Consider the following 24,877-nt stretch of genomic DNA (forward strand, 5'->3'; position numbering starts at 1 on the left):
AGATATACAATTAAAAATTTTTTTAGTTGTGGTAAAAAAAACACATAAAATACACCATCTTAGCCATTTTTAAGTGTATAGTTCAATAAGTATTGGTAAGTTCATTCATATTATTTTATTTTATTTTTTTTCACATTATTTTAAAAAAGATCTCTAGAACTTTTTCATCTTGCAAAACAAAAACTCTGTACCCATTAAACAACTCCCCATTTTCCTCTCCCCTTAGCCTCTGGCAGCCACCATTCTGCTTTCTGTTTCTGTGAACTTACTACTTTAGATATATCAGTGGAATCATACAGTGTTTGTCTTTTTGTGACTGACTTATTTGCCTTAGCATAATATTCTCAAGGTTCATCCACGTTTCTAGCATGTGACAGGATTTCCTTTTTAAGTATGAATAATATTGCATTGTATGTATATACCACATTTTGTTTGTCCATTTGTCCATTGATGGGCACTTGGGTTGTTTCCACCTTTTGGCTATTGTGAATAATGCTGCTTTGAACATGGGTGTGCAAATATCTCTTTGAGACCCTGTTTTCAATTATTTTAGGTATATACCCAGAAATGAGTGTGCTGGCTCATATTTTTAATTTTTTGAGGCATAGATGTACATTTATTTTGTAAAATTTTTTATTGCATTTAGTTGACTATTGAATTAATTTCATTTGTGCTGAGATTAAACTTTGACATAATAACCAATCTCACAGAGATGAAACGTGAACCAAAATAACCAGAATAAGTTTTCCTCCCTTTATGATTAAACCTGTTGCTAATTTAAGGAGAGGTGGTTTCTAAAAACATCTGCTTGAGCTGAAATAAATCTGGATACTATTTTTCAAGTGGTTAATTGCATATAATTTTTTCCTACTGTAGATTCTTTTTTTTTTTTTTTTTTAAAGATTTTATTTATTCATTTTTTCCCCCCAAAGCCCCAGTAGATAGTTGTATGTCGTAGGTTCACATCCTTCTAGTTGCTGTACGTGGGACTCGGCCTCGGGTTGGACGGAGATGTGGTGCCTCGGGGCGCGCCCGGGATCCGAACCCGGGCTGCCAGCATCAGAGCGCGCGCACTTAACCGCTAAGCCACGCAGCCGGCCCTCCTACTGTAGATTCTTTAAGAGAAAACAATTCTGGGAGGGGAAGGATTCTTTTTGTCTTCTGTTGATCTGTTTGTTGGAGAGAGGTTTGGTCCAGCCAGAATGCTGGGGCCTGTCTCACCTAACCCTCTTGAACTTTTTTCCTGAGTGTTGAATTCCTCAGGACCTCTATTTGCTTTGCCTAAAGTTTGTAATGCCTTAGTTTTTTGTTTCTTTATTTTTAGTGTATAATATTTTAAAAAAGAATTTCCTCCTATAGTTGGCGCTTGGCAACCAGAATTGGAGGGAAGAAAATGAGAATCAGTTGAGCACTATTAAACTGTTGTAAACAGGAAGGAAAAGAATGTAATCCTAGGTCAGAGACAAGTTGATTTGAGTTTGCTGTGAAGTTAAGGCTGATGAACACTACATCAGCACTTTATAAACTTTTAGAATAAGAGGTAAGAATTCTAAATATGTCTGACTTTAAAAAAAAATTGAATAGTTGTTGTTAAACATTTTTAGTTTTGTTTGAGGTATTCCTTTGGAAAGCGAATTTGGATAATATGAGCTTCACTCCAGGAAATGAGGCATATTTAGGTATAGGATTGATTGGTAATGCTAGAAATCTTGAGCAAATACCATAATTTTGTAGAGCTTATCAGTGGGGGAATAAAGGCTTCATTTAGTCAAAGCTGTTGTTGAATTTTAGTCATCAAAAAATGCAGACAACTAAAGTGGAACCCAAATACTAGAAATATCTTACTTCCTATAATAGCCACATTTTGAATTTTGGCTTAAGTACTCTACATTTATATTTGTTTCACCTTTACATTAGCTGAGGATTCTTTTTCGTAGTGATTTTCTCTTGCCTTGACACAAAATAACTATTAAGCTCCAGTATTCTCCCTCTTCAAAATTTTGGCACTTATTACTCCTAAATTATTAAGAAGATAGCTATTTTTAAAACTTTTTATGGATTCACAGGAAGTTGCAAAGATAGTACAGAGAGGTCTCTTGTATACGCGCCTGATTTTCCCCAGAAGTTATTTTTAATTAAGCCATAACACCTGAATATTTTTCCTTTAGAATTTTTGGGTAGTGATTAAAGAAGCCTAAGAGCGGGTAAGGGTTTGAATGAGTTACCGATACATTAATAAATACCCTCATGCTGCACAGAGAAGGGGTGCGGGAAGGAGGAGAGAGACTTTGTGTGTTATTACTCAACTCCCTGGAGTATTTGTAAAAAGTTCTTTAGAAAAAGCTGAAGCAAGGGCTATTAGTCAGCCTGCCACCTCTCACTGATCATTAAAGCCTTCCTCTGCCGAGGTCACCCTTTGGTGAGCATGCACGTGGGACATAAATATCTTCACCTTAGAAAAAGCTAAAGCAAAAGTGCTTGCTAAAAATGCAGATCCTGGGTTCCACCCTAGGGAAGTCTATGATTCAGTCTTGGGCAGGGCTTTGGAATCTCCATTTTCAAACACCAGTGAGTGCTGTGTTGCCGATTTCCACAGACTGTACTTGAGAAATTAGATTTTAGGATTTTCAAGAGACTATAGTTTTGTTGGTACTTTATATTCTTACTAAGGTTACAGTTTTATAAGTTAGTGGCTTTCAAACTTGTGAGCATTGTTACAAATATATTTTACATGTGGATCCCTATATACATGCATACATACATGAAACAGATTGATTGCAGTTACATATATTTACACTCTGATTTTTATTTAAATCATAGTTGTGACCCTTGAAATTGATGTCACAACCAATATCCCCACCCTCAGATTGAAAACACTACCATGGAGTTAAGTGCTGTCTGTGTTCGTGTGACAACATGATTACTGAGATGGACTAGGCCTGATTTCCCTTTTCCTTTTAGAGTGATTTGTCTTTCTGGTCCTTTGAGGGACTTTTATTATTATTTAAACTATTTTTCTGCTTTTGCCAATCATATCATCCGCCACCCACAATTACCAGTTTGGCTTCTTTTTTTCCATTTGGTGCCTGCAATTTCCATTCATCATTACACACTTAATTGCCTCCCTATGTTCTTAAAAACATTTCACGCTTGTATTTTATATGCTTAAGAAGGAAAGGCAAGGGAAAACACACAGATGTGAAGTGAATGTTCTCACTAAACTCCCTGAGGGTAAACATATCAGATTCCAGAGCTCATCTGATATAAACAGCTTTAAAATAATTGGCTGGTTAGCCTCACATTGAGACTATAAAAATAGGATCAAATTACTTAAATGAAGTAAATTTTAGCCAAGAAAAATGGCTAACCTTATTGACCTATTTAATCTTCACCTGAATACTTTAAGGTAGGAAATAGTGTTACCCCATTTTACATGTGCAAAACTGAATTTAGGGAGGTTTAGTAATGCCTGAGGATACAAAGTTGATAAGAGACAGCTGTGAAACTTCACCTTAAACATTAAGATGATTATAGCTTAGTTATTACTAATAAAAGGAAGGAAATTTGTTGTTTATTCAGCTATGGAAACATCATGTGAAAGAGTAATGGGGGCAAAATGATGGCTTCTTACAAGTTTGAAAATTTTATTGTTAATAAAATAGTGGTCTCACCTCAGATACGTTATATTTTATGTAGTTCTACATTAAAACAAAAATCACCTCTCTCTTGTCCTGTCATCTTGAAAAAGTGGTTATTGAGCACCTATATATAAGAAAAGGCTAAATGCTCAAAGTGCCTTGGAATTAAGTAGTCAGGAAGCAAACACTTAGGTCCCAGATGCTATGCTAGAATAGAAAGCCACTTTTTGCACAGTCTGATACAGTGAGGAGGGTATCCTTCCTTTGTGGACTAGCCCAGACCCAAACTTGTCCCACTCTAGGTAAAATAGGCTTTCCTCTTTCTTTGTGGTTTGTAAGTATTTGCTTTGAGTTGTTGGATTGTGGTAGCCAAGCTAACAAAAGACTTTAGGAAGAAAACTATTTAGGTGTTAGAACCAGATATCCTGGTGGTGTTGGCTCTTCCTATATCCCTGTCTGAGTTTAGGTGTGTCTATAGCCGTAAGTACCTAGTCTCAAGATTTCTTCCCAAGAAAGGTATTCTGAACGTTTTTGGGGGCTTAAGGACATTTTAGAGAATCTGAGAAACAAAGACTCCAGGAAGACAGACACATACAAAATATTTGGGGATTCTACCTGAAGCTGATCCTTGGCTTCTAAGCACCTGTGCCTTCAAGGATTGGCATTAGAATTGTGTTGTGTTTAACACTGTTTGGATCAAATAGTGCTTAAAATTAACATGTTACCATGTACATGATGAAATTATTCGGTAGTGTGATCCTGTTTTTATGTGCAGGAATCTGAGTATAGCAAGTTTAGCTTAAAGATTCTTGATGTTTAGCCCAGATAGATTGAGCCACAGTTATTTCTAATTCTACATGAGAAATAAGGTTATTGATCCCTGTTTTCTTAGAAACTGAGAATTGTAAAGATTTGTGTCCTATACCAGTGCTTTGTAAACTGGGTCTGGATCCATAGGGGAGTTTTGAAATCCACTTAATGTGTCTGACTAGCATTAAAACAAATGAAATAGAGCAGAGTAGAAAAAAATATCATTATGCATCACATAAGTTTAAGTATTTAGTGAAATTTTTGCTTAATTGTGTATTTATTGTATATATATGTGTGCATGTATATGTACATAAATGTTCTTATTGGATTGCAATGTGAAAATATTTCCTAATGTGCAATGTGATTTTTAAAAGTTAGAAGGCTGCAGCTCTAAACCTGTCTGTTTTTGAGGTGATTTGAGTATCTGACTTCTAGTGTTCTTGTGTTCTTTTGGTGGGCGGGTGAGGGGTGTGGATGAAGGGCTCAAGTGTGAGGATGCAAGAGTAAAGGAGCAACTGCCCTTGAATCTTTATCGATTCACCAGTAAAGTTGAGGTGGGAATTTATTGATTTAGTCTTTTTGGGTAGTTATGGCTGAATTTGTTTTGTGAAGCTTTTGAAAGCTATTATAACCAGAGGAAGATGTGTGTTACAATTTTACAGTTACATTTCCTGGACATGTTGTCTGTAGTTCAGTGAACATAATATCAGATGACGTTTAATATTAAATCTATCTGATAGAACATCCTTTCTAATTCAAGACTTGAAAGGTCTCTTAAATTAGATCAGCTGTTCTGGCATTGCTTAGAGCCACCATTTGAGTATTTCTGTTTATACCTAAAATGTAGGATCAATAAAATGTGGGTGGGCTTTGGGATTTTTGAGGGGAAATAGTAGATTTTTGTTTTTGTTCTTAATAGCTTTCAGGAAAGGTCATACAAATAAACATCAGCTGTTGTTTAAAAATTTCAATTATAGACGTTAACTTAATGGCTTCTTTTTTTCTTTCATTTCTTTCAAAGGTTTGGGCCCCATGGGATCCCTGTGACAGTATTTCCCAAAAGGGAATATAAGGATAAACCTGAAGCCATGCAGCTCCAAAGTAATACATTCCAAGAAGGGACAGAAGTCAAGCATGAAGCGAGTGATGCTGTTCCCGGTGACCCCTCTCCTGTCCCACCTCCTGAGCGGAGCTTGGCTGAAAGCCTGTGGACTTCCAAACCACCTCCTCTCTTCCATGAAGGAGCACCTTATCCTCCCCCTTTGTTTATCAGGGACACATATAACCAATCAATACCTCAGCCACCTCCTCGGAAAATTAAGCGACCCAAACGAAAGATGTACAGGGAAGAACCTACTTCAATAATGAATGCTATTAAACTACGACCCAGGCAAGTCCTGTGTGACAAATGTAAAAACAGTGTCGTTGCTGAAAAAAAGGAAATTAGAAAAGGTAGTAGTGCAAGTGACTCTTCTAAATATGAAGATAAAAAACGGAGAAATGAAAGTGTAACTACTGTGAACAAAAAACTGAAAACTGACCATAAAGTGGATGGGAAAAACCAAAATGAAAGCCAGAAAAGAAATGCTGTGGTTAAGGTTTCAAATATTGCTCACAGCAGAGGCAGAGTAGTCAAGGTTTCTGCTCAGGCAAATACATCAAAAGCTCAGTTAAGTACTAAAAAAGTGCTCCAGAGTAAGAACATGGATCATGCAAAAGCTCGGGAAGTGTTGAAAATTGCCAAAGAGAAGGCACAAAAGAAGCAAAGTGAAACCTCTGCATCCAAAAATGCACATTCAAAAGTCCATTTCACACGTCGCTATCAGAATCCTAGCTCAGGTTCCCTTCCACCTCGGGTTCGTTTAAAACCACAAAGGTACAGGAATGAAGAAAATGACTCTTCTCTGAAGACAGGACTTGAGAAAATGCAGAGTGGCAAGATGGCACCCAAGCCCCAGTCTCGCTGCACCTCTACCCGCTCAGCAGGTGAGGCCCCTTCAGAAAATCAGAGTCCCTCAGAAGGCCCTGAAGAGGCCAGCAGTGAGGTTCAGGACACAAACGAAGTGCTTGTGCCTGGTGAGCAGGATGAACTACAGACACTGGGCAAAAAGGGCAGCAAAAGCAATATCTCTGTTTACATGACCCTAAATCAAAAGAAATCTGACTCTTCCAGTGCTTCAGTGTGTAGCATTGATAGCACGGATGATTTGAAGTCCTCTAACTCCGAGTGTAGTTCTTCTGAAAGCTTTGATTTTCCTCCAGGCAGTATGCATGCACCTTCCACCTCCTCCACTTCCTCCTCTTCAAAGGAAGAGAAAAAGCTCAGTAATTCCTTGAAAATGAAAGTGTTTTCCAAAAACGTCTCTAAATGCGTCACACCAGATGGCAGGACCATATGTGTAGGGGACATTGTTTGGGCCAAGATATATGGCTTCCCTTGGTGGCCAGCCCGTATTCTTACTATAACTGTGAGCCGGAAAGATAACGGCCTTTTAGTCCGACAGGAGGCCCGTATTTCATGGTTCGGGTCTCCAACAACGTCTTTCCTTGCTCTTTCGCAACTGTCCCCCTTTTTAGAAAACTTCCAGTCACGCTTTAATAAGAAGAGAAAGGGCCTCTATCGCAAGGCTATCACAGAGGCAGCTAAGGCTGCCAAGCAGCTGACGCCTGAAGTGCGGGCTCTGTTGACACAGTTTGAAACGTGAACATGGACAGTAAGGTAGGCAAGAACCATTGGAAGGCGCCACAGATTCTCTAATCCAGTTAGAAGTAACTTCTATGAAATAGCCTGGCCAAATTGGAGAGAGAAATTGCACTCAGTTGGCTGCTTTTTTATACTTATCTTATAGCCATTTTTAGAACTGAGAAGCTTAAACTGAACAAGCAATCAAATTTTGTCTTAAGGAAGTGAAATTTTAGCAGGATTTTTCAGTTTTGAAGTCTAAAACCATCCCAAGGCATAGGAGCCATAGCCTCAACTGAAAATGAATTTTTGCAGGGACTGTTAATTGCCATTTGTACCTAGTACTGTGTGTATGTGTGTATATGTATACACACACGTACATATATGTGTGTGTATATACACACATGTATAAAATATAGCCTGTCACTGTGTGACACAGGTTGCATATTTGGGATTGCAGTAAGGGCTGGTGAGCTGGGGGGAATAGTGTGGATATTTAATGACTACTTGTTTTTTAATTAATGAACACTCAGCCTTTCTATGTGCATAATGGCACAAGAGTTTGATACTTAGGTGTTTGAAGAGCTGAGATGCTTGCTATTCAGTTGCAAACTGGGGAATTAGCCCAGTATCTGAGATTAAAACTCTCAAGGCTGGTGAGGTTTGAATCATCACTCTCTCTTTCGTCCAATGGTTATTTAACAGAAACTTTCAAACTTCTGGTTTGGGAGTTTAGATAGGTTTGTCTTTGGATATGTAAATAGTTGATTGCTGAATTTGGTCAGATTTCTCCTGACTGGCTGTTCCTAAATTCTTAGGATACGTCCTGGTAAATTACACTTTGTGAATTAATTGTCATATGTGTAATTGTTGCATTTTGGATGTACCTAATTTGATAATTTTTAAAAAATATTTTCATTTAAGGTATCTGTTTGCAGGTCAGAAAATGAGAAAATGTAATTGTGTAACGCTCTGAAATGTAAAAAAACAAGCTGTAAATAAAATCAACTAAATCCAAATTATTTGTGTGTGTTTCTCAAAAAGCTTTGAAAAATTTCAAGTTGGTAGAAAATTATTCTTTGTAATAGTGTGTAGAGGAGGTGAAAAATCAAACTTTTATTTTCCTATTTGCCCTATCAAAGAATATATTATCTGAGCATAGGTAAAATCAATAGTAAGTGATTAATCAGTATATTCTTAAAATCAGGTTTTGTAGTATAGAGGTCTGAAATGCTTCTAGATTTGAGACCCTCCTCCTGCCAATTTCTCATAAATGTGTGGGTTTTAATTTTTTCGTTTTTAGCCATACTATTTCATCACATGCTTCATTTTTTTTTTCTTTTTAAATTTATATTTGGGTAATTACAACCAGTCTCTTTCCTGCTTGGTCTTCTGCCTCAGGTCTCATTGGCTTTTGGGGCTGGTAACTTAGCCTGCTATTTTCTACATAGTCCATCTGTCCCTGAGATTTGATTTCTTACTTTCCATTTTTAGCTTTGTATTGTTAGTGAAAAATATACCCAATTGCCTGTGGAGGCAAGTTTATCCTAAGGTTTTTTAAGTTGCTTTCATACTTTGTGTCTGACTTAACTTTTAAATTTGATACAATGTCAATTTGACACTTTTGGAAACTTGAAACTTAAAAGAGCAACTTTTTGTGGGTTTCTAAGTAATCCAATTTGAAATATCTTAGTTACTATGGAATTAAGATGAAATGATTAATGGAGATTGAAAATCAGTAGTCTTGTGTCAGCTTCCTTAAGGTTATGGACTTCCATGATTTATGTACTGATTTCTGCAAAATTAAGTAGAATTTCTTCTGGGGAACTCAGTCAATGCTTTTTGATTATAATAAACACACAATGGAAAAAAAAGATGTTTCACTTGAATAGAACATATTCTTTCCTGCAAACAGAAACAACTATACTATTTTTAAAATTCTTTGATTATAACAGGTTGAAAGAAGTTTACAGAATTATTGGGGGTTTTAAAGAAGTATCTTAAATTTTCTGAGTATTTGTTTCAGATTAATGAATTTGTTCATTCAGATATTTTTGAATAAGAATTTCATATTTGAATTCGATTTCAATCGAAGGCTTAGAAAGATTTAAACAGGGCAGAGCAAAAAGTCACCTCAATATGTAATTCCAAGGCTTTATGTAAAGATCCAGGTGAGTTTATAACAGTGGTTTTGACAGTGGATACTGGTAATATAGTCAAGTGCTTTGGCAAATGTGCTCTTATGGCATAAATCAGATTTGATTTGTTTCAGAAGCTATGGGAAAAAAAGAAAAAATAATAAAATCGTGATTGTTGAATACAAAAGTAACACTCAATTTCATGTGGTCCATACCTTTGAGGAAAAGGTTGAAGCATAGTTACAAGTGTGCATGATCTCTAATTATCATGCCAAATGATTCCTTCATTCTAAACTGGCCGTTTGGCATATTTTATCTGACGTTTCAACAGGGAAACAAGTTTTAAAGAATTTCTGTAATCTTAAAATACATATTCTATACACTAATCCAGTAGCTGCATATTAACGTTTTATTCAAATAGAAATTTCTTAAGCAGCTAGATAAATTTGTCCAGTGTCTACTGCAGATGGAGACCGAGATGAATTGGGGAGTTGTAGCCATTTTTCTTTTACATTTCTTTTTAAAATGATAAAAGGAGGCATTTCCTTTTTGTATGGAGATAACCAAATGGGTTTTTGCCCCTTGCAACGAGAACTCGGTTTAGGCTAAATCTCCAGTGATCTAAGAAAAGTGGCTAAAACCAAGGATTAGCAAGGGAGACATCAAGCAGAGTAGAGCTATCAAAAAAGCCAAAGATGTCTTTATTTCTAGAAATTATCAGAAATTTAAAGCATCAGAGTATTTTTCCCTTTTAGTTAATTTTAGATTAGAACTAAGTAGAATAGACAGGAATATAGATCTGAAGACAGAATATGGAACTTACTGAAATCAACTAAATGAATGTATGTCTTCCTTAGTGGGTCTGCATTTCTAATTTACAAAAATTGAGTTGCACCTGTATTTGAGCAAGTTGTACTTAATATTGGCTGTTAAAGATACACATTTACATTCTTTTATATGTATATACATACCTTTATATAGAATAACTGAATTGAAATACCTTTAGAAATCTATAATTTGAATCTAAAATTAGATTTTCCCTTTTATTTTTATTTTTTTGTGAGGAGATTCGCCCTGTGCTAACAACTGCCAATCCGTCTCTTTTTTGCTGAGGAAGACTGGCCCTCAGCTAACATCTGTGCCCATCTTCCTCAACTTTATATGGGATGCCGCCACAGCGTGGCTTGCCAAGCAGTGCGTCGGTGCGCACCCGGGATCCGAACCGGCGAACCCTGGGCTGCCGCAGCGGAGCATGTGTACTTAACCGCTTGCGCCACCGGGCTGGCCCCTTTCCCTTTTAAATTGTGAATTTTCTATGGTTTGTGCTGCATTGATTCACTTTTGTTAAGTACTCATAGCAGAGAAGAGACTGACAAATGTCTAGAAAAGTTGATAATGTTTTCATTCAGGATATTTTGATTTGGGCCCAGTGATGGCCTCCAATAGGGAATTTGCCAGAGAGAATGAAGACCCTTTTTCTAAGGTGGGACAAATTTAGTGTTTACTTTGGGATTGTATTAATATGGCTGCTATTAAAATAATCTCTAACTGAAATGCCTGATATAGGGAACTCAGAAATAGAACAAGAGGCTGGTGCCATGCCAATTGCCAGGAGAAAATAAAACAACGAAGCTGCATTAATTACTCTGATCTGGTTCTGACTTAGTTAATAGGCTCTTCATATTCTGTATTTACAGTTTGTAAACGTACTGTATTCATTCAACAAAGTGAATAGAATTAAAAAATGAAAGCTCTAGCAATTAATATGCTGTGCTATTTTGAATAAAGAGATAGGAAGTTTAAAGTCATAGTGATATAGGTCGAAATATTTTTAGTTTTCCAGGATGTCTTGGTGTCTATCATGGATAGTTGACAATAAGATCAGAATAGAAACAGTTCACCTTTTTTTGTTTAATCTTTACTCAAGAGACTTAACATGTATCGACTCAAGGACATTTTTCTCTTCACTTTCCTTGTGACTTTAGGTGGAAATAATTTTCTCCTTGTCATATTAATAGAGCACTGTAATTTGTTTTTTTTTGTATTTTAAAAGTTGTTAAATATAACAAATTTTACCATTTTAACCATTTTTTTAAAGTGTACAGTTCTGTGGCGTTAAGTACATTCACAATGTGCAACCATCACCACCATCCATCTGTAATTTTTTTGATAAAAATCTTTTATTTATTTATTTATTGTGAGGAAGATCAGCCCTGAGCTAACATCCATGCTAATCCTCCTCTTTTTGCTGAGGAAGACCAGCTCTGAGCTAACATCTATTGCCAATCCTCCTCCTTCCCCCCCCCACCAAAGCCCCAGTAGATAGTTGTATGTCATAGCTGCACATCCTTCTAGTTGCTATATGTGGGACTCGGCCTCAGCATGGCTGGAGAAGCGGTGCGTTGGTGCATGCCCGGGATCCGAACCCAGGCCGCCAGTAGCGGAGCGCGTGCACTTAACTGCTAAGCCACGGGGTCCGCCAGATAAAAATCTTTTAGATTTGGGATGGTATTGTTCTAAGAGGTGTTTGGAAATTAAGTCACAGGAGTATTCTTCTCGGTCAGGCAGCCTGGCTTCCAAGATTCCTTCCTAATCAACCTGCAGTCCTGCACAATGCTAATAATGGTGCCCCCATTTTTAAGAACTGTTGGGGGCCAGCCCAGTGGCGTAGCGGTTAAGTGCCTGCGCTCTGCCTCGGCAGCCTGGGTTTCGCAGGTTCGGATCCCAGGTGTGCACTGACGTACCGCTTGTCAAGCCATGCTGTGGCGGCGTCCCATATAAAGTAGGGGAAGATGGGCACGGATGTTAGCCCAGGGCCAGTCTTCCTCAGAAAAAAAAAGAGGATTGGCAAGTGTTAGCTCAGCCGATCTTCCTCAGCAAAAGGAGGAGGATGGGCATCAGATGTTGGCTCAGGGCTAAACTTCCTTAAAAAAAATAAAAACGGTAACTGCTTCTTGGTGAAATTTTTAGGTAAATTAGTGTGATTGCATTTACCCATTAAATACTCAAGAGTAGGTTTTTTTAGGTTAAAACTATCCCCTCCCAGTGACAAAAGCAATTGTTTTGGACAATTTTATGAATGTGGAAACCATTTAAATTATTTTAGTAATGGAATTAATTAGTTTCCAAAAACTTAAATTATTTACATTCCATCACATTTTTGCTGTATTTTCAAATTTGCCGTATTTTCAAATTTTTCCACTTTTTGTGTCAGTACAATTAATGGAAAACAAATATGCCTTGATATATGTAGATTATTAAAATTCTAAGATCATCTTGTGTACCACATTTTGGTAAAAATACTGATTTAAATTAGTTTTTACATCATGTCTTTTAATCCATCTTGGGATGGATTAGTCAAATTTTAATGCATCTAATTAATCTCTGAAAAAACTAATTGCCAAACGAGTTTTTTCTTATAGATTTCTGTGTTATGGTACAAATTACAGATTGGTTGTAGGGAGCTGTAAAGGAAAAGAAGAAACTAGCCTCAAAAATAATCAGGATTTATCAAAATATTGAATTTGTGACTCAAATTGTCATTTTCCAATTGAAGAAATTAGATGGCTTTTGTTTGTAAAACAATTTCTTAAACCTTTGATGTGAAAACAGACCAGTTTTAAAATACCTGGTGTTAAAACTTGGTTTAAACGTGAATTATTATTTTTTCTTCAAATTCCTGGTATTTTTGTAAGGTCTCATTAAAAATAAATTGAAAACACAGCCATTATGTAAATACTGAATTTTCTTTGTATCATAAGAATGTGACCTTAGAAATCTGTCTTAACCAGAAATCATGATTTAAAACTCCTTATAATTTTTTCTATCTTAGTATCTAGAAGGGAAGCTGGATACTCCATAGCTCAAGTGCTATGCTATCACACTTTTTTCCTTTTCACATAAACTAAAAAACTTGAAATTATAATGCATACCAAGTTTTAGCGAGGGCTCATTTCTTCTTTAATATGTAAGATAATTTTATAACCCTGAGGGTCCCTCATTTATTTCTCTACAACACAAAGATTCACTTAAAAGCTATTGAAATGCCTAGAAGAAAGATAATTTTTTCCCCTGGTAAAATAGATTTTTTTGTTTGCCTGGGGAGAATATTTTCGTAGAAATGTGAGGGTCATCCTGTTGAGTGTAAAAGATAGAAATGCATACTTAGGGGGGCCGGCCCCGTGGCATAGCAGTTAAGTGCGCATGCTCCGCTGCTGGCGGCCTGGGTTCCGATCCCGGGCGCGCACCGACGCTTGTCAGGCCATGCTGTGGCGGCGTCCCACACAAAGTGGAGGAAGATGGGCACGCATGTTAGCTCAAGGCCGGTCTTCCTCAGCAAAAAGAGGAGGATTGGCATGGATGTTAGCTCAGGGCTGATCTTCCTCACAAAATAAATAAATAAATAAATAAATAGAAATGCATACTTAGGAGTATATGACTTGCCAGTGAGGCTGGTGAGTTGAAGCATTCATTAACGTTTTTGCACCAGTAGTGCTTGGGATCAGGTTTTTATTGAGCAAACAGTTATTCTCTTCCACTTTTCAGGCACATGGTTGAAAGTACAGGCCCTTGAGCCAGACTGCCTAGATTCAAAGTCTGACTTGGCTCTGCCACTTCCAAGCTGTGTGATCTTAGGCAGGTTACCTTAATGTCATCATCTGTGAAATGGGGAGAATAATAGTACCTCCTCAAGGTGATTGTGAGAATTTAAATATTTTAAAGCAATAAAGTGCCTGGCACAAGGCCTGTATAAATACTTGCTATCATTACCACAACCACCACTTTCTGTGTCTGGCATAGAAATTTCATTCTGGTAGCTTTCGGTATTTCTGCAACATACACAGTATAAATGGAAAAAATGTTATAGCAACGTTATTCTTACCTGGAAATTACAGTAATCATAGTATGATCATAAACATCTAGAAGTAGGCGTGAACTATTTCCAACAAGCATTTGTGGAGGGCAGCTGGGTTGGAGGTCATGGGGATTATAGTGAAGGAAGATGCATTAACATCACATTTCAGGTCTTGCCCCATTCATTTATGTATGGCATAAATTCCAGGAGTCTGTTACTCTTCCATTTCTGTTCTCCCTTTATGCCAAGCACAGGGCCTGACATAGTAGAAATGATGGTCTACTTGTGAGTGAATGAGGAAGAGTAATTCTGGTTCAGACACTTATGTACTAACGACCAATAACTGTCAGAAACCTGGCACATCGCAAATCCTTTCAAAGAGGAATGAGAAGTATCCAGGCTGGTGGGGCTCAATGGAGGAGAGCTCCTCTTAGGAGAGCTTTTTGAAGGTATTAGAACCACAAAGGTACAGTTGTCAGCTTTTAAGTAGTGTAAATGAGCTGATTGGCACAGATGCTGTTTTCCCATGGGACTCTGGCGTTTTATTATTCTAATATTTGCCAAATGGTGAAAAAGTGGACATTAATTTGAACATTCCTTTTTATTTTTTATTGCTACTAGTATGAGTAGGAGATTTTTTCCCCTTTCTAGGAGGGAAATACCTCACATTCCAAGGCCTTGATCTGTTTGCGTTGTGGCTGTATATTCCAGAGGGTAGTCATTTTTACCCATGGCTCATTTTTGAGATGCTGTTGATTACAAACCTATGATTTCTGCCCCCCAGTTTAAGTTCTAGCAGGGCATCTGGCTGGAAGTGGCACATCTTGGTGTGAGTCCTGGTATGCTGGGAAGAACTATATGCGGTTTGTCTAAAGCCCTAGAAAAATAACTGGTTAGAGAAATAGCGCTAGGCTAGAAAACCAGAAGTTCTCTTGTAAAACAATAATATTCTATTGTAGAATAATAAATGAATGGCTATTTTTCTAACCAGTTATTTATGCTTTTTCCTGCTTGTTCATGTTGCAACATACTGTATTGTATAAGAGAAAATTTATATTGACTGTTCAGCAAGATAATAGGTGCATGTACGTAATCTTAATTATATAGGTTTTAATTCTGGGCTTTGCTGAAAGAGCACGACCTTGTGCTTGCTTCTTTCGTGCACTTTAAAAGGGAGACTGGGTGTTTCTGTCCCCTGTTCTGATTTGCCCCTTAATATCTCTGCTGCCTTCCAGGAATAGTTGCCATTGTTGCACATAAGCTTTCTCTTAAGGACAAAATAAGTAATTTCCAGTGAAATCGCTGCTCTTCCTGAGGGTGTCTCTCCATTTACTGCATTACTGCCAGGACTCCCTGGCTTTCGCTAATGGGTCCTGTACGTGTGGTCAATTTCTAAAGAGAAACCCTTGAGACCCTAAAAGCATTGAGGGGAAACGCATCTTAAACATGAGCAGAAAAGACTCATGAGCCAGGCTCTGTGGACCCAGGACTGGCAAGTTAATATTTCACCGGATATTTCAGGGGATGGCAGGGGGAGATGCACAGGGGAAGATGATCTTGCTCTGAGGCAGATTCTTGACTCTTGCCTAGAATCAAAAAGGAGGTTCTTCAGAGTGATTGTGGAACCCTAACAAGTTGTCCTTACGAAAGGAGAGGTTCAAAGATAAATTGTGCCTTCAGATTACTTTTCTTCTTGTATAACTGCTGTTGGGTTATAGTTAATAGTATATTTAAAGTATATTAGGGCCGGCCCCGTGGCTTAGCGGTTAAGTGCGTGCGCTCCGCTGCCGGCGGCCCGGGTTCGGATCCCGGGTGCGCACCGAGGCACCACTCCTCCAGCCATGCTGAGGCCGCGTCCCACATACAGCAACTAGAAGGATGTGCAGCTATGACAGACAACTATGTACTGGGGCTTTGGGGGAAAAATAAATAAATAAAATCTTTAAAAAAAAAAAAATAAATAAAGTATATTAAATATACTTAAATAGTATAGTTAAGTTTTCCCATGAACAAAAGGGTAAATAACCTCATTAAACTTCATTTGAGAAAATTGTTCTCTGAGTTAAAATTCAGAAGTTTACAGATCAGGTGTATAAAATATCTCCTTTTCAATGTCAGAAAAGCCTTTTTTAAAGTTTTAATTATATGCTACTGCTTCTGATTTAACTTGCCATTTTAAAAATAATTATTTTACGGTAAGGATTGAACATTGTCTAAATCAATGATCCCAGAGTTGCCTACACTGATGAGATAGATGAATTGTGTATTTATACTTAACGAAGGGAAGTAAGCAGACAAGCAAATATGTTAAAAAAATAGGCTTACACTAACAATCATTCATTTGAATTATGCTTAGTATTTGAAGTCTCTGTTCTGAAAGCTTAAGTGAGGAAGCTTGTCTTGTCACGCTTACTTCAAGCAGGTATGATCTCAAGCAGTCAGTTCAGGCCCTCAACAGTAGCACTGGTGTGTACTGGTGGGCACTGGTATTCAAGGAGAAAGGGATTCAGGCAGTTTTTGGTCGTTCTGCAAAACAGGGTCTCTGAGCTCATTAATGACAGAATACGAATAGGGATGACCTTCAGCCCTCCATACCGAGAAGATCAGGACTATTCCAACACTAGGCTAGTGTTAGGCTAGTGAACATTTTTTGTCAGAACATTAAATGTGAGTTAGCGTTGGAGGGCAGCATCTTGGTGTGCCCTAAGGCATCTCACTGCTGAATTGACTTGGGCCGGAGAGTGCCCTCTCCTGGCCAAGGCTGGTGTGTACACACCGCTCAAGTCTGTTTTCCTTTAGTACCAAAGCTTCACATTCTGTGTGAAGCCAGCAAATTATGTAGAATAAATTCATTATGAAAATTCAACTGAATTTTGGTCTTATTTTTAAATTTTTTTTTGTAAAATGGATTAAAAAGAACTCGAATGACTGCTCTATTTTTGTTAACTTGGTTTTTTCTACCATAGGTCTCAACAAATGGCAGCTATTACATCAGACAGTGACGAGTCCTGCTGCTCCCTTACAGTGTCTGACAGACCACTGTGGATTCAGACTGGGAGCATTGAAGTTAACAGTGAAACGGGCAGGTCTGTCTGTGTTAAGCCCTGCCACAAGTGAAGAGGGCATCATGTCATCACTTGATCATTCCCAAAGCAGATTAGGCTAGACGTACAAGAATTCAGTAATTCTTTTTCCTTAGTGTTCATTGACCTTGGTAGCTGGGTGTACTTCATGTAGGGGACAGTTTTAATGACTGAAAATAAGTTGCAATTGATATTACCTGCTGTGGTAAAAAAACAGAGCCAGCCTTCTTCCAGCTTCCATGAATTGAGAGGCGTTTCTCCTAGGGTGGCAGAATTATGACAAATAGTAATGGAGTCTCCATGGAAAGTCAAATAGTGGATTTCTTTATCTTTTCACTATCTCAGTCTTTCTTTGTCAGTTTATATTTATTACTTCTTAATGTATAGGTAAGAATATATATATCCATATATAAACATATATATATTCTTTGTGAATTAACCTCAAAACCATTGTCATTTACATAAGGCAAGTCAAAACTCAGAGGGTGGCAATATATAATGCTGAAATGTAGTTGTAGTCTATTTAAGTACATTTATTAAAACCCCCTTGGATAATGCCTAAAAGGCTTATTTTGGGCTCTTATACAGCACGAAAGGCTTAGGGATTTTTGTTGTGCTGCTTTTGAACTATGATCTTTTGCTTCCCTGAATTAAGGCTATGTAACCCTCTGGTGTTAGCGGCTAGGGGAGAGCTGTAATTGGGCTGTATCGTTGCATATGAGCTATAATTTGCAAGCTGGGTCAGAATGGCACATTTTGGATGAGAGATTGAAGCTGGGATATTTTGGACTCTTACCTGTATGGGGTGGTAGCTACCCTTGCAGCAATCTCTTGAGGGAATAGCGTTTTTTTAGTTTTTTGCAGCTCTCATAGGATATTAAGATCTGCTTCAATCCTTGGCTTTCCTGCCAAGTTGAACAGGCCTCACTAAGGTGGAAGCCAGATATTGAGAGAGTCATAAGTAGAAGGAAATGGATTTGTACATGGGATTGGCTATTTACTTTTCTCTTTCAGTTTATAAAATGGGGATATTTACTTCCAAAGTTCTGTGTGAGTCTAAATTTATTAGTAGTATGATCGTATTAGTATAATATCTTAGTTTTAGAAAATAAAAACTTTTCTTAGCTCAACGTCAAATTTTAAAACAACTAGTGTTAATCATTCTGTTTCTTTAGAAGCAAGGACTGCCTTCACCTTCCATTCTGATATGTGCGGTATTTATGGCTAGCAGTAATTTTTCATTGCCGGAGAAGAAACGTGATAGAATGCCCTGTGAAACTTGTTTGACAGGCCCGACCCAGTCAGTGAATGAAGCACGGCAACACTGGGAAGTTAACATAAGATCTGGAGTTCTGTCAAAGACTGGGAAAGATGCCTACTTTGAAATGTTTGGAAGTTAAATATTGAGAAGGATAGGGTGGTTTTTCTTTTTTCCTTTTTGCTTTCTATGTTTATTTTGTCTGTTATTATTCCACTGGAAATACCATATCTTTGGTTTAAAAATACATTTGACCAAAAACATCATCTTTCTCTTCACGGATCACCTCTTTTGGAATTCAGACCTTTAGTGGTACTTAGGGTCCCAGGTTTGAGAGGCATAATCAGAGATTGTAGAGGGTTTCAATGGGGTTCTTACCACCTGTTGGTATTAAAGGGAGATTGGTAATGTTGGGCATTCTGGTCATGCTACTTGGCAGTAATTTTTATAAGCCTTGCCCTTTAAGTGTTCTGTTCAGAGTCCTGCTTTTTGTTGGCAGTGTGGTGCAGAGTGCTTCTGCTGACAGTCAGGTTTGCTGGTGTGACAGGGGACACCACGGTCAGTCTAACCAGCATGCGCAAGTTGTCTTCTAGTTAAAATGGTCCTCTTGATGCCTTCTGATGTGCTGTGTCTACCTCGTAGGAGGCATGCTCTGCCCCCTCTTTTTTGCTTTTTGCATATATGTAGACAGTGTGATCTGCAGCTGATTTTTACATAGCTTGGGTTTGTATATAAATTTGCTTCCTAAGCCTGTAGGTAGCCTGTGCTAGAGGAAGGCTGCTGGTGCTTCCTAGCAGTCCACAGCAGCCAAGCTGACTTGCAGAGTTTAGGATTGTTACCTGTGAAATGGCAGAATAAAGGACAAAGCTAAAATTCACCCTTTATTAGGCAAATATTCATAAACAAGTATTTTTAAAAATACACTCAAGTGCAGATTGACTATGTGAAGGTGACAACCATTTTATTTGTGTTGGAGTTTGGCCAGATATACTGCCGAAATAACATGAATGCTTCTGTTGGTTTAGAGTGGCATTAAGTTGTTTTCTCAAAAAAATATTGGTCACGTTTAACTGATTTAAAACAAAAAGTTAGGTGTGATCCCAAAATCTATAGAGGGCTTAATTTAAACAATGAGGACATCATTTTTCTCATATAATTACTTGTGCTTAACTACATTCTCTTCCTTTTCTTTACTATATTTCAGCACAAAGACATTAGCAGGCTGCTGGTTTCATGGACCTGTACCACAATGACACAGAACACCAGAGCATCAGGACTGAATGCAATTGGAGACTCAGATTTTTAAAGCTGCACTGAGAAGTAAATGTTAAGGCAGTGGTTAAAATCAACAGTCTATAAAGGGGCACTTGCAAATTGTGCTATAGTAAACCGAAGAAAAGCTATTAGGGGAATATTTTATAAAAAATGAACTGTCGCAATAAATTATGAATGAGATGAGGAGAAAGGTGATGTGAAATACACATACAAAAAACTCACTTGAATTTTATGTATGGAGAATCACTGACAGTAACATCTTTTGAACGTGAAGTTTTTATCAGTACAGTTTAGACAGGCCTAAAAGGCATAGGAGGATGGCAGAAATATTGAATTATTTTTCATACTAAAACTTTGTGCTTTCTCCAAGGTTTATGTTAATCAGTTTAGATATAAGCAGAGCTATTTCTAAAATGGCTCTCCTATGAAACAGCAATAGTCACATATGCCGAGGCCAATGTTTCCTTCAGGGTGCCAGTGGAAATGACAGAAAAGATTATCTAACATCCTACTAAAAGGATAGCAAAGTGCTCCACCCCACCCTGCAAAGAAAATTTGGATCTTTTCTTTAATAAAGCAGGGCTGTATTATCTTGAATATACGTTTGCTTGTTAGAACATATTAAGATGTATTTATTTGCCACCAGTATTTAACAGTTTGTGCACATTTTCATAATACGTTCTAATCTTTCAAATTCTGACTCAGAGTGGATAGGCTAGTGTTGATCTTGGAGTGAAAATGTATACTCTAAGAGCCAGTTCTTAATTCTACTGAGCTGGAAAGGCTTATATTATTCTCCCTCTCCTTACTGGTTTTATCTAGTTTAGAAAAGGTGACAGTATCTGAATTTTGATGTGGACCTCTCTCCACAGAGACCCCCCTCCTTCTGTCTAAGTGCAAGAAATTCTCACAGGGGTCAGGTGGGACTTGACCCTGGAGAACAAGCAGCAGGAACAGACCCATAAAGACAGCTTCGAACTTTTCATGCCTGGAGCATGAATTCTTATTAATGGAAACCGTAATGTTTTTCTTGTCTTTAGAAAATACATATTATGAAAACCCTTAATTTTTCTTTTTTAATGAATGGAGAAAACATTAATGAGAAAACCAAATGGACCTGTTAGTACTACATTTTTAAGGCATTTTATATTTGATGGTGCCGTGCTTTTAATAATAAAACAAGTTTTTTAGTGGCAATACTGATTTATTTTTTAAACCAGAAAGATAATCCATATTGATAACTTAATACAAAAAAGGGCAAAAAAAAGCCAAAAAATAAAAAAATACAAAATTCATTTAAAGCAACATAACAGATAACTGAGCATTTGGCTCAAGTGTTCAACCTTTCCATAATATTACTGTATAGGCTTGGAATTACTTAGTAACCCCTCAGGATTAATAAAAGGTTCTGGGTGAGAGTTTTAGAACACTCAGTATAACAGACTAGGATTTGTTTTACAACTCAAGAAGAAAAGATAGGCAATCTTGCTTCTAGTGAGCTTAATGCAAATCCTAAATTACACTGCGAGTTATTAAAAGTTTTGATCACATGCTACAATTGTGGAAAGTTCTTTATCATGAAGTCATTATACATTTGATCAAATCTGAAAAAGTCAGCTCAGGAACTGTAGCAGCAGGGAGTTCTAAAGATGCTGTGTACTTCAGTGGGGCCCTGCTCTCCATGGCCCTAGGGCTTCAGCTCGGGTCTGTCCGGTTCTTCCAGATATGTAACACCAGCAGTACCTTTTAGGCTCACTTCAAGAACCAGATAACTCCCAAGCCATGGAGGATTGTATAATCAACATTTTTAAGCTTTAGAATTCTTTATTTGTGCAGAGTGATGGAAATGATCAAGAAGTAAGATAAAGGCAAAAGAATTGGGAGAGGTCAGGTTTTAAGTATCTAAATATTTTTTCTCATGACAAATTCGCAAAGGTGTTTTGTTATAAACCAGATTTTCATTTTTTAAAAAATGAAACTTGGTGGTATTTAAAATCTAGACATACCATGTTGCTGTTTCACTTTCATTGCTTTAGTTGCTTAATATTTAAGCTTTGCTTCATGCTACCTTTGTCTGTATTTCATATCTTCACAAGCCTATTTCATTTTGTAGACTTGAATGACAAAAATTGTTTCTCATCTAAAGTATGCTGAGACAAATGTTAAAGAATGTTGTGTGACATTTATCCAATAAAGTCTTGATTTTTTTTTAAATTTAGTTATTTAAAAACTATTTGTTTACTTTTTAGGAGTTAGATTTTAAAGGTTATATATATTTTTTTACTATTAAAATTCAACCATAGTTCTTTAGGGAGCTGTTTTAAGAGGCATTGCTTCCTTAGGAGAATGACCTGTAAGTTTTTAATCACTGGGAGGTTTTACGGGACCTCACTATGACCAGGGATAGAGGAAGGGTGAAGAATTGTGCACAAACATTACTGTTTTCTGATGGAAACAACCTGCCATTCAGAGTTGGATGTCATTAAACAAACATATACTGGTGAGTTCTTTTGTTTGTTTGTTTTAGTTTTAAGGAGTCCTGCCCTTATGGATACACGGTTGCTTCTTGAAAAGCCCAGCAATTTCAATGTGAGGTCAAGTGTTGGGCCACAAACACTCAGTTGTCAGGAAAAAACTAGCGTCTTAAAACCTACGAGACAGTTGAGATTTTTTAGGACTGACCCAGAAACTTAGGTCAGTCAGTGTACCTTTTTATTCCCCATTTGAGTAAAGCCGTCCTTTAGAAGGCTACCTGTTCCTCCAGTATATACATGGTGTCTTTAATCTCATACATTTTCCCATTTCAATTCATGTAAATGAGTGTAAAAAGGAGGCTACTGAAATCTGGCTCTGTTAATATCTTTTTTTCCCTCAAGTTTCCCACTAATGAAAATGGAGCTAGGGAAAACCAGGGAAGGTAAACAAGCCACATGCACATTATCTGGGAAGGCCTACATGAAACCCCCCTCTCCCCCCCATACCATATTCCTGATCACATTGTATACACGTGTTGCTATGTTTATAGACACAACTCCTACAAGATAGAGGGAATGAGTGACGAAACCTGTAGATGAAACTTAGGATCTTTTTGGTGCTGTCTTCAGATAAGGAAGTGTAATAAGTTTAGATTCATGCCTTGGAGTCACATATGGACTGTCCCAGGACCTCCCTGAGCATGCTGGGTATGTCACTGCAAATATGCTGCACTGTAGATAGATAAGTCAGCTGTTTTCCTGCTTTTATACCTGATAGCTCAGTACTTCTCCTCTTTCGAGTAATGAGTCTTCCTTCAGTGCTTTGAATAGAGCACACTGTGTTTCTTAAGCATAATTTTTCTACAGTGATGAGCGTCCTGCCAAATCTTTGCTTATTCACAATGAAACTTCATGGCCTAACAACGTCTTTGCTTTGATATCGAGAAGGTAATGAACCTGCGATGAAAGAGAATACAATTCAGGAATATCGCGTCAGGAAGAAAGAGCTGGCCACACACAGTGGCCGTGTCGGTGTCCTTAAGAGGGAAGAAGATGTAGGATCAGCTCTTTCATCACCCCTCCTGCGGCCTGATTGTAGAAGCAACCCTCTAGCGGTAAGGAGGGAAAGTGAGGCGGTGATATTGAGAGGAAGACGCTGCTGTCCCAATACCCTGCTGCAGTGTAAGGTAGAGATGTGGATTCCAGTCTTAGTCCTATCAGTTCTTCTGTCTGTCGGTGGCAGAAGAATCATGCAGTGGCTGCACTGGCCAAAACGGTGTGGAAAATAAGCGTCTCAACAAACTCTTCAGTTCCTACTCAGCCAAGGCCAAAAACATGGAGACATTAGAGAATTTTTGTCCTCGCGTGAAATAGTTTATAGTCATGTTTCTGAATTCTGTCTAAGCTCAGTGCCTAACTCCTGTGGATCCTGCGTAGATGGCTCAAACCTGCGATCTGAAGGTGAACGCTCAGCAATGTGAAGTGCCTTGAGGTGACAGGGCGCCTGCTGTGTCACGGCCTCAGAAAAGCACAGCCAGCGGCTTCAGTAAGACACGAGGCAGCCTTACAGAAGACGGTGATGGGGGTGATCCTTCACGTGTTTACGCGCAGCTTCTGTAACACCTGTAGGAGCTGAGGCCGGCTGGAAAAGCTTCTGCAGCACAAGCTGAAGCTATAACTCGGCCTCTGATGCCAACTCTGCCAACAGCAGAATCCAATCAAAGTGTCACACAGACCTAGGGAATTACCAGACCTTTTCTCCCAGTCAACTTCATGAGGCAAAGTTGCAAATAAGCATATTCTATTTTGAGGCAGTCAAACCATCCCTACAAAACTGTCTTGTGTACTTGAGACCAAGTACTACAGAGAGTCCACCAAAGCCTACATCTTTTGAAATTTAAACGCTATTTTCCCCAGCTCACTATTCCCTTGCTTTCCATCCCTGGCCCCACTGAGGATGGCTTTGTCTTTAGTTTGCTTGAAGACTTGCATGTTTGTATATTTCTGACTTGCTACGTTTGGGGAGTTGGAGGGCATCAAGTGGCATCAGGCGGTTGCCTGGTGTGAGTCTAGGTTGGGGTGCCTGATGTAGACATCAGTCTGGCACAGCACCCCAGAGAGGGACAATGAGGCTCCAGTAACCTCAGATCTGTCTCCTCATATTTGGAACTAAGGGTTCCCTGCAGAGCCTCTGGGTTGGTTCCCTTCACATCTGTAGTGATGCCTCATGGCTTAGGACCCCCAGTGCCTGACAGGAGTTCCCATCTGGGTAGGCTGTACTTCTCAGCAAGCCAGAACTAGCAGCTGGGACTGAATCACGGCCACAGATTGTTAGCTGTGGGCTTCCTTGGCGGTGAGGCAGCAGGCCCTGCCATCCTTTAGCTAAGGGAAATGTAAGCTTCCAAAGTTTCCCCATGAGTGAAAGGAAAAAGAAGGTAGGGAGTCATATTTCTAGTTCTGGCTCATAGAACTTAAAACTCCTGTATGATGGAGCTTATTCCTAGGCATGCAGACCTCAGAGGGTTGGAAAACTAGAAGCAAACCGAATATTTTTATTACAGACTATTTAAGACATTTGTACAACAAACAAACCCCACGTATCCGTCCCTAGCTTCAACAATTACCAACTCGTAGCCAGGAAGATTGAAAGTTTGCATGCTCTG

The 24,877-nt window shown here is 38.2% G+C and overlaps 1 protein-coding gene across 16 annotated transcripts in view; it reads left to right on the forward strand.

Annotated features, from left to right (window-relative positions):
• The window catches only part of PWWP2A (PWWP domain containing 2A), a 33,868-nt gene extending 11,910 nt beyond the window's left edge, over positions 1-21,958 (forward strand). For 5 of the 16 annotated variants that reach the window (XM_087429467.1, XM_087429468.1, XM_014786132.2 and 2 more), the window contains exon 2: positions 5,470-12,992. In XM_087429467.1, the coding sequence (XP_087285593.1) occupies positions 5,537-7,153 (1,617 nt within the window). In that variant the 5' untranslated portion in view covers positions 5,470-5,536 and the 3' untranslated portion in view covers positions 7,154-12,992. Of the gene's footprint in view, positions 1-5,469; positions 12,993-17,090; positions 17,211-19,669 lie in introns of those variants that run through there. The other 11 variants (XM_087429476.1, XM_087429477.1, XM_087429472.1 and 8 more) reach the window with 8 other exon arrangements.
• Positions 21,959-24,877: the final 2,919 nt, after the last annotated feature.

Source organism: Ceratotherium simum, chromosome 4, assembly GCF_057802395.1.
Source record: "Ceratotherium simum simum isolate JZ-2026a chromosome 4, ASM5780239v1, whole genome shotgun sequence".
Taxonomy (NCBI): Eukaryota; Metazoa; Chordata; class Mammalia; order Perissodactyla; family Rhinocerotidae; genus Ceratotherium; species Ceratotherium simum.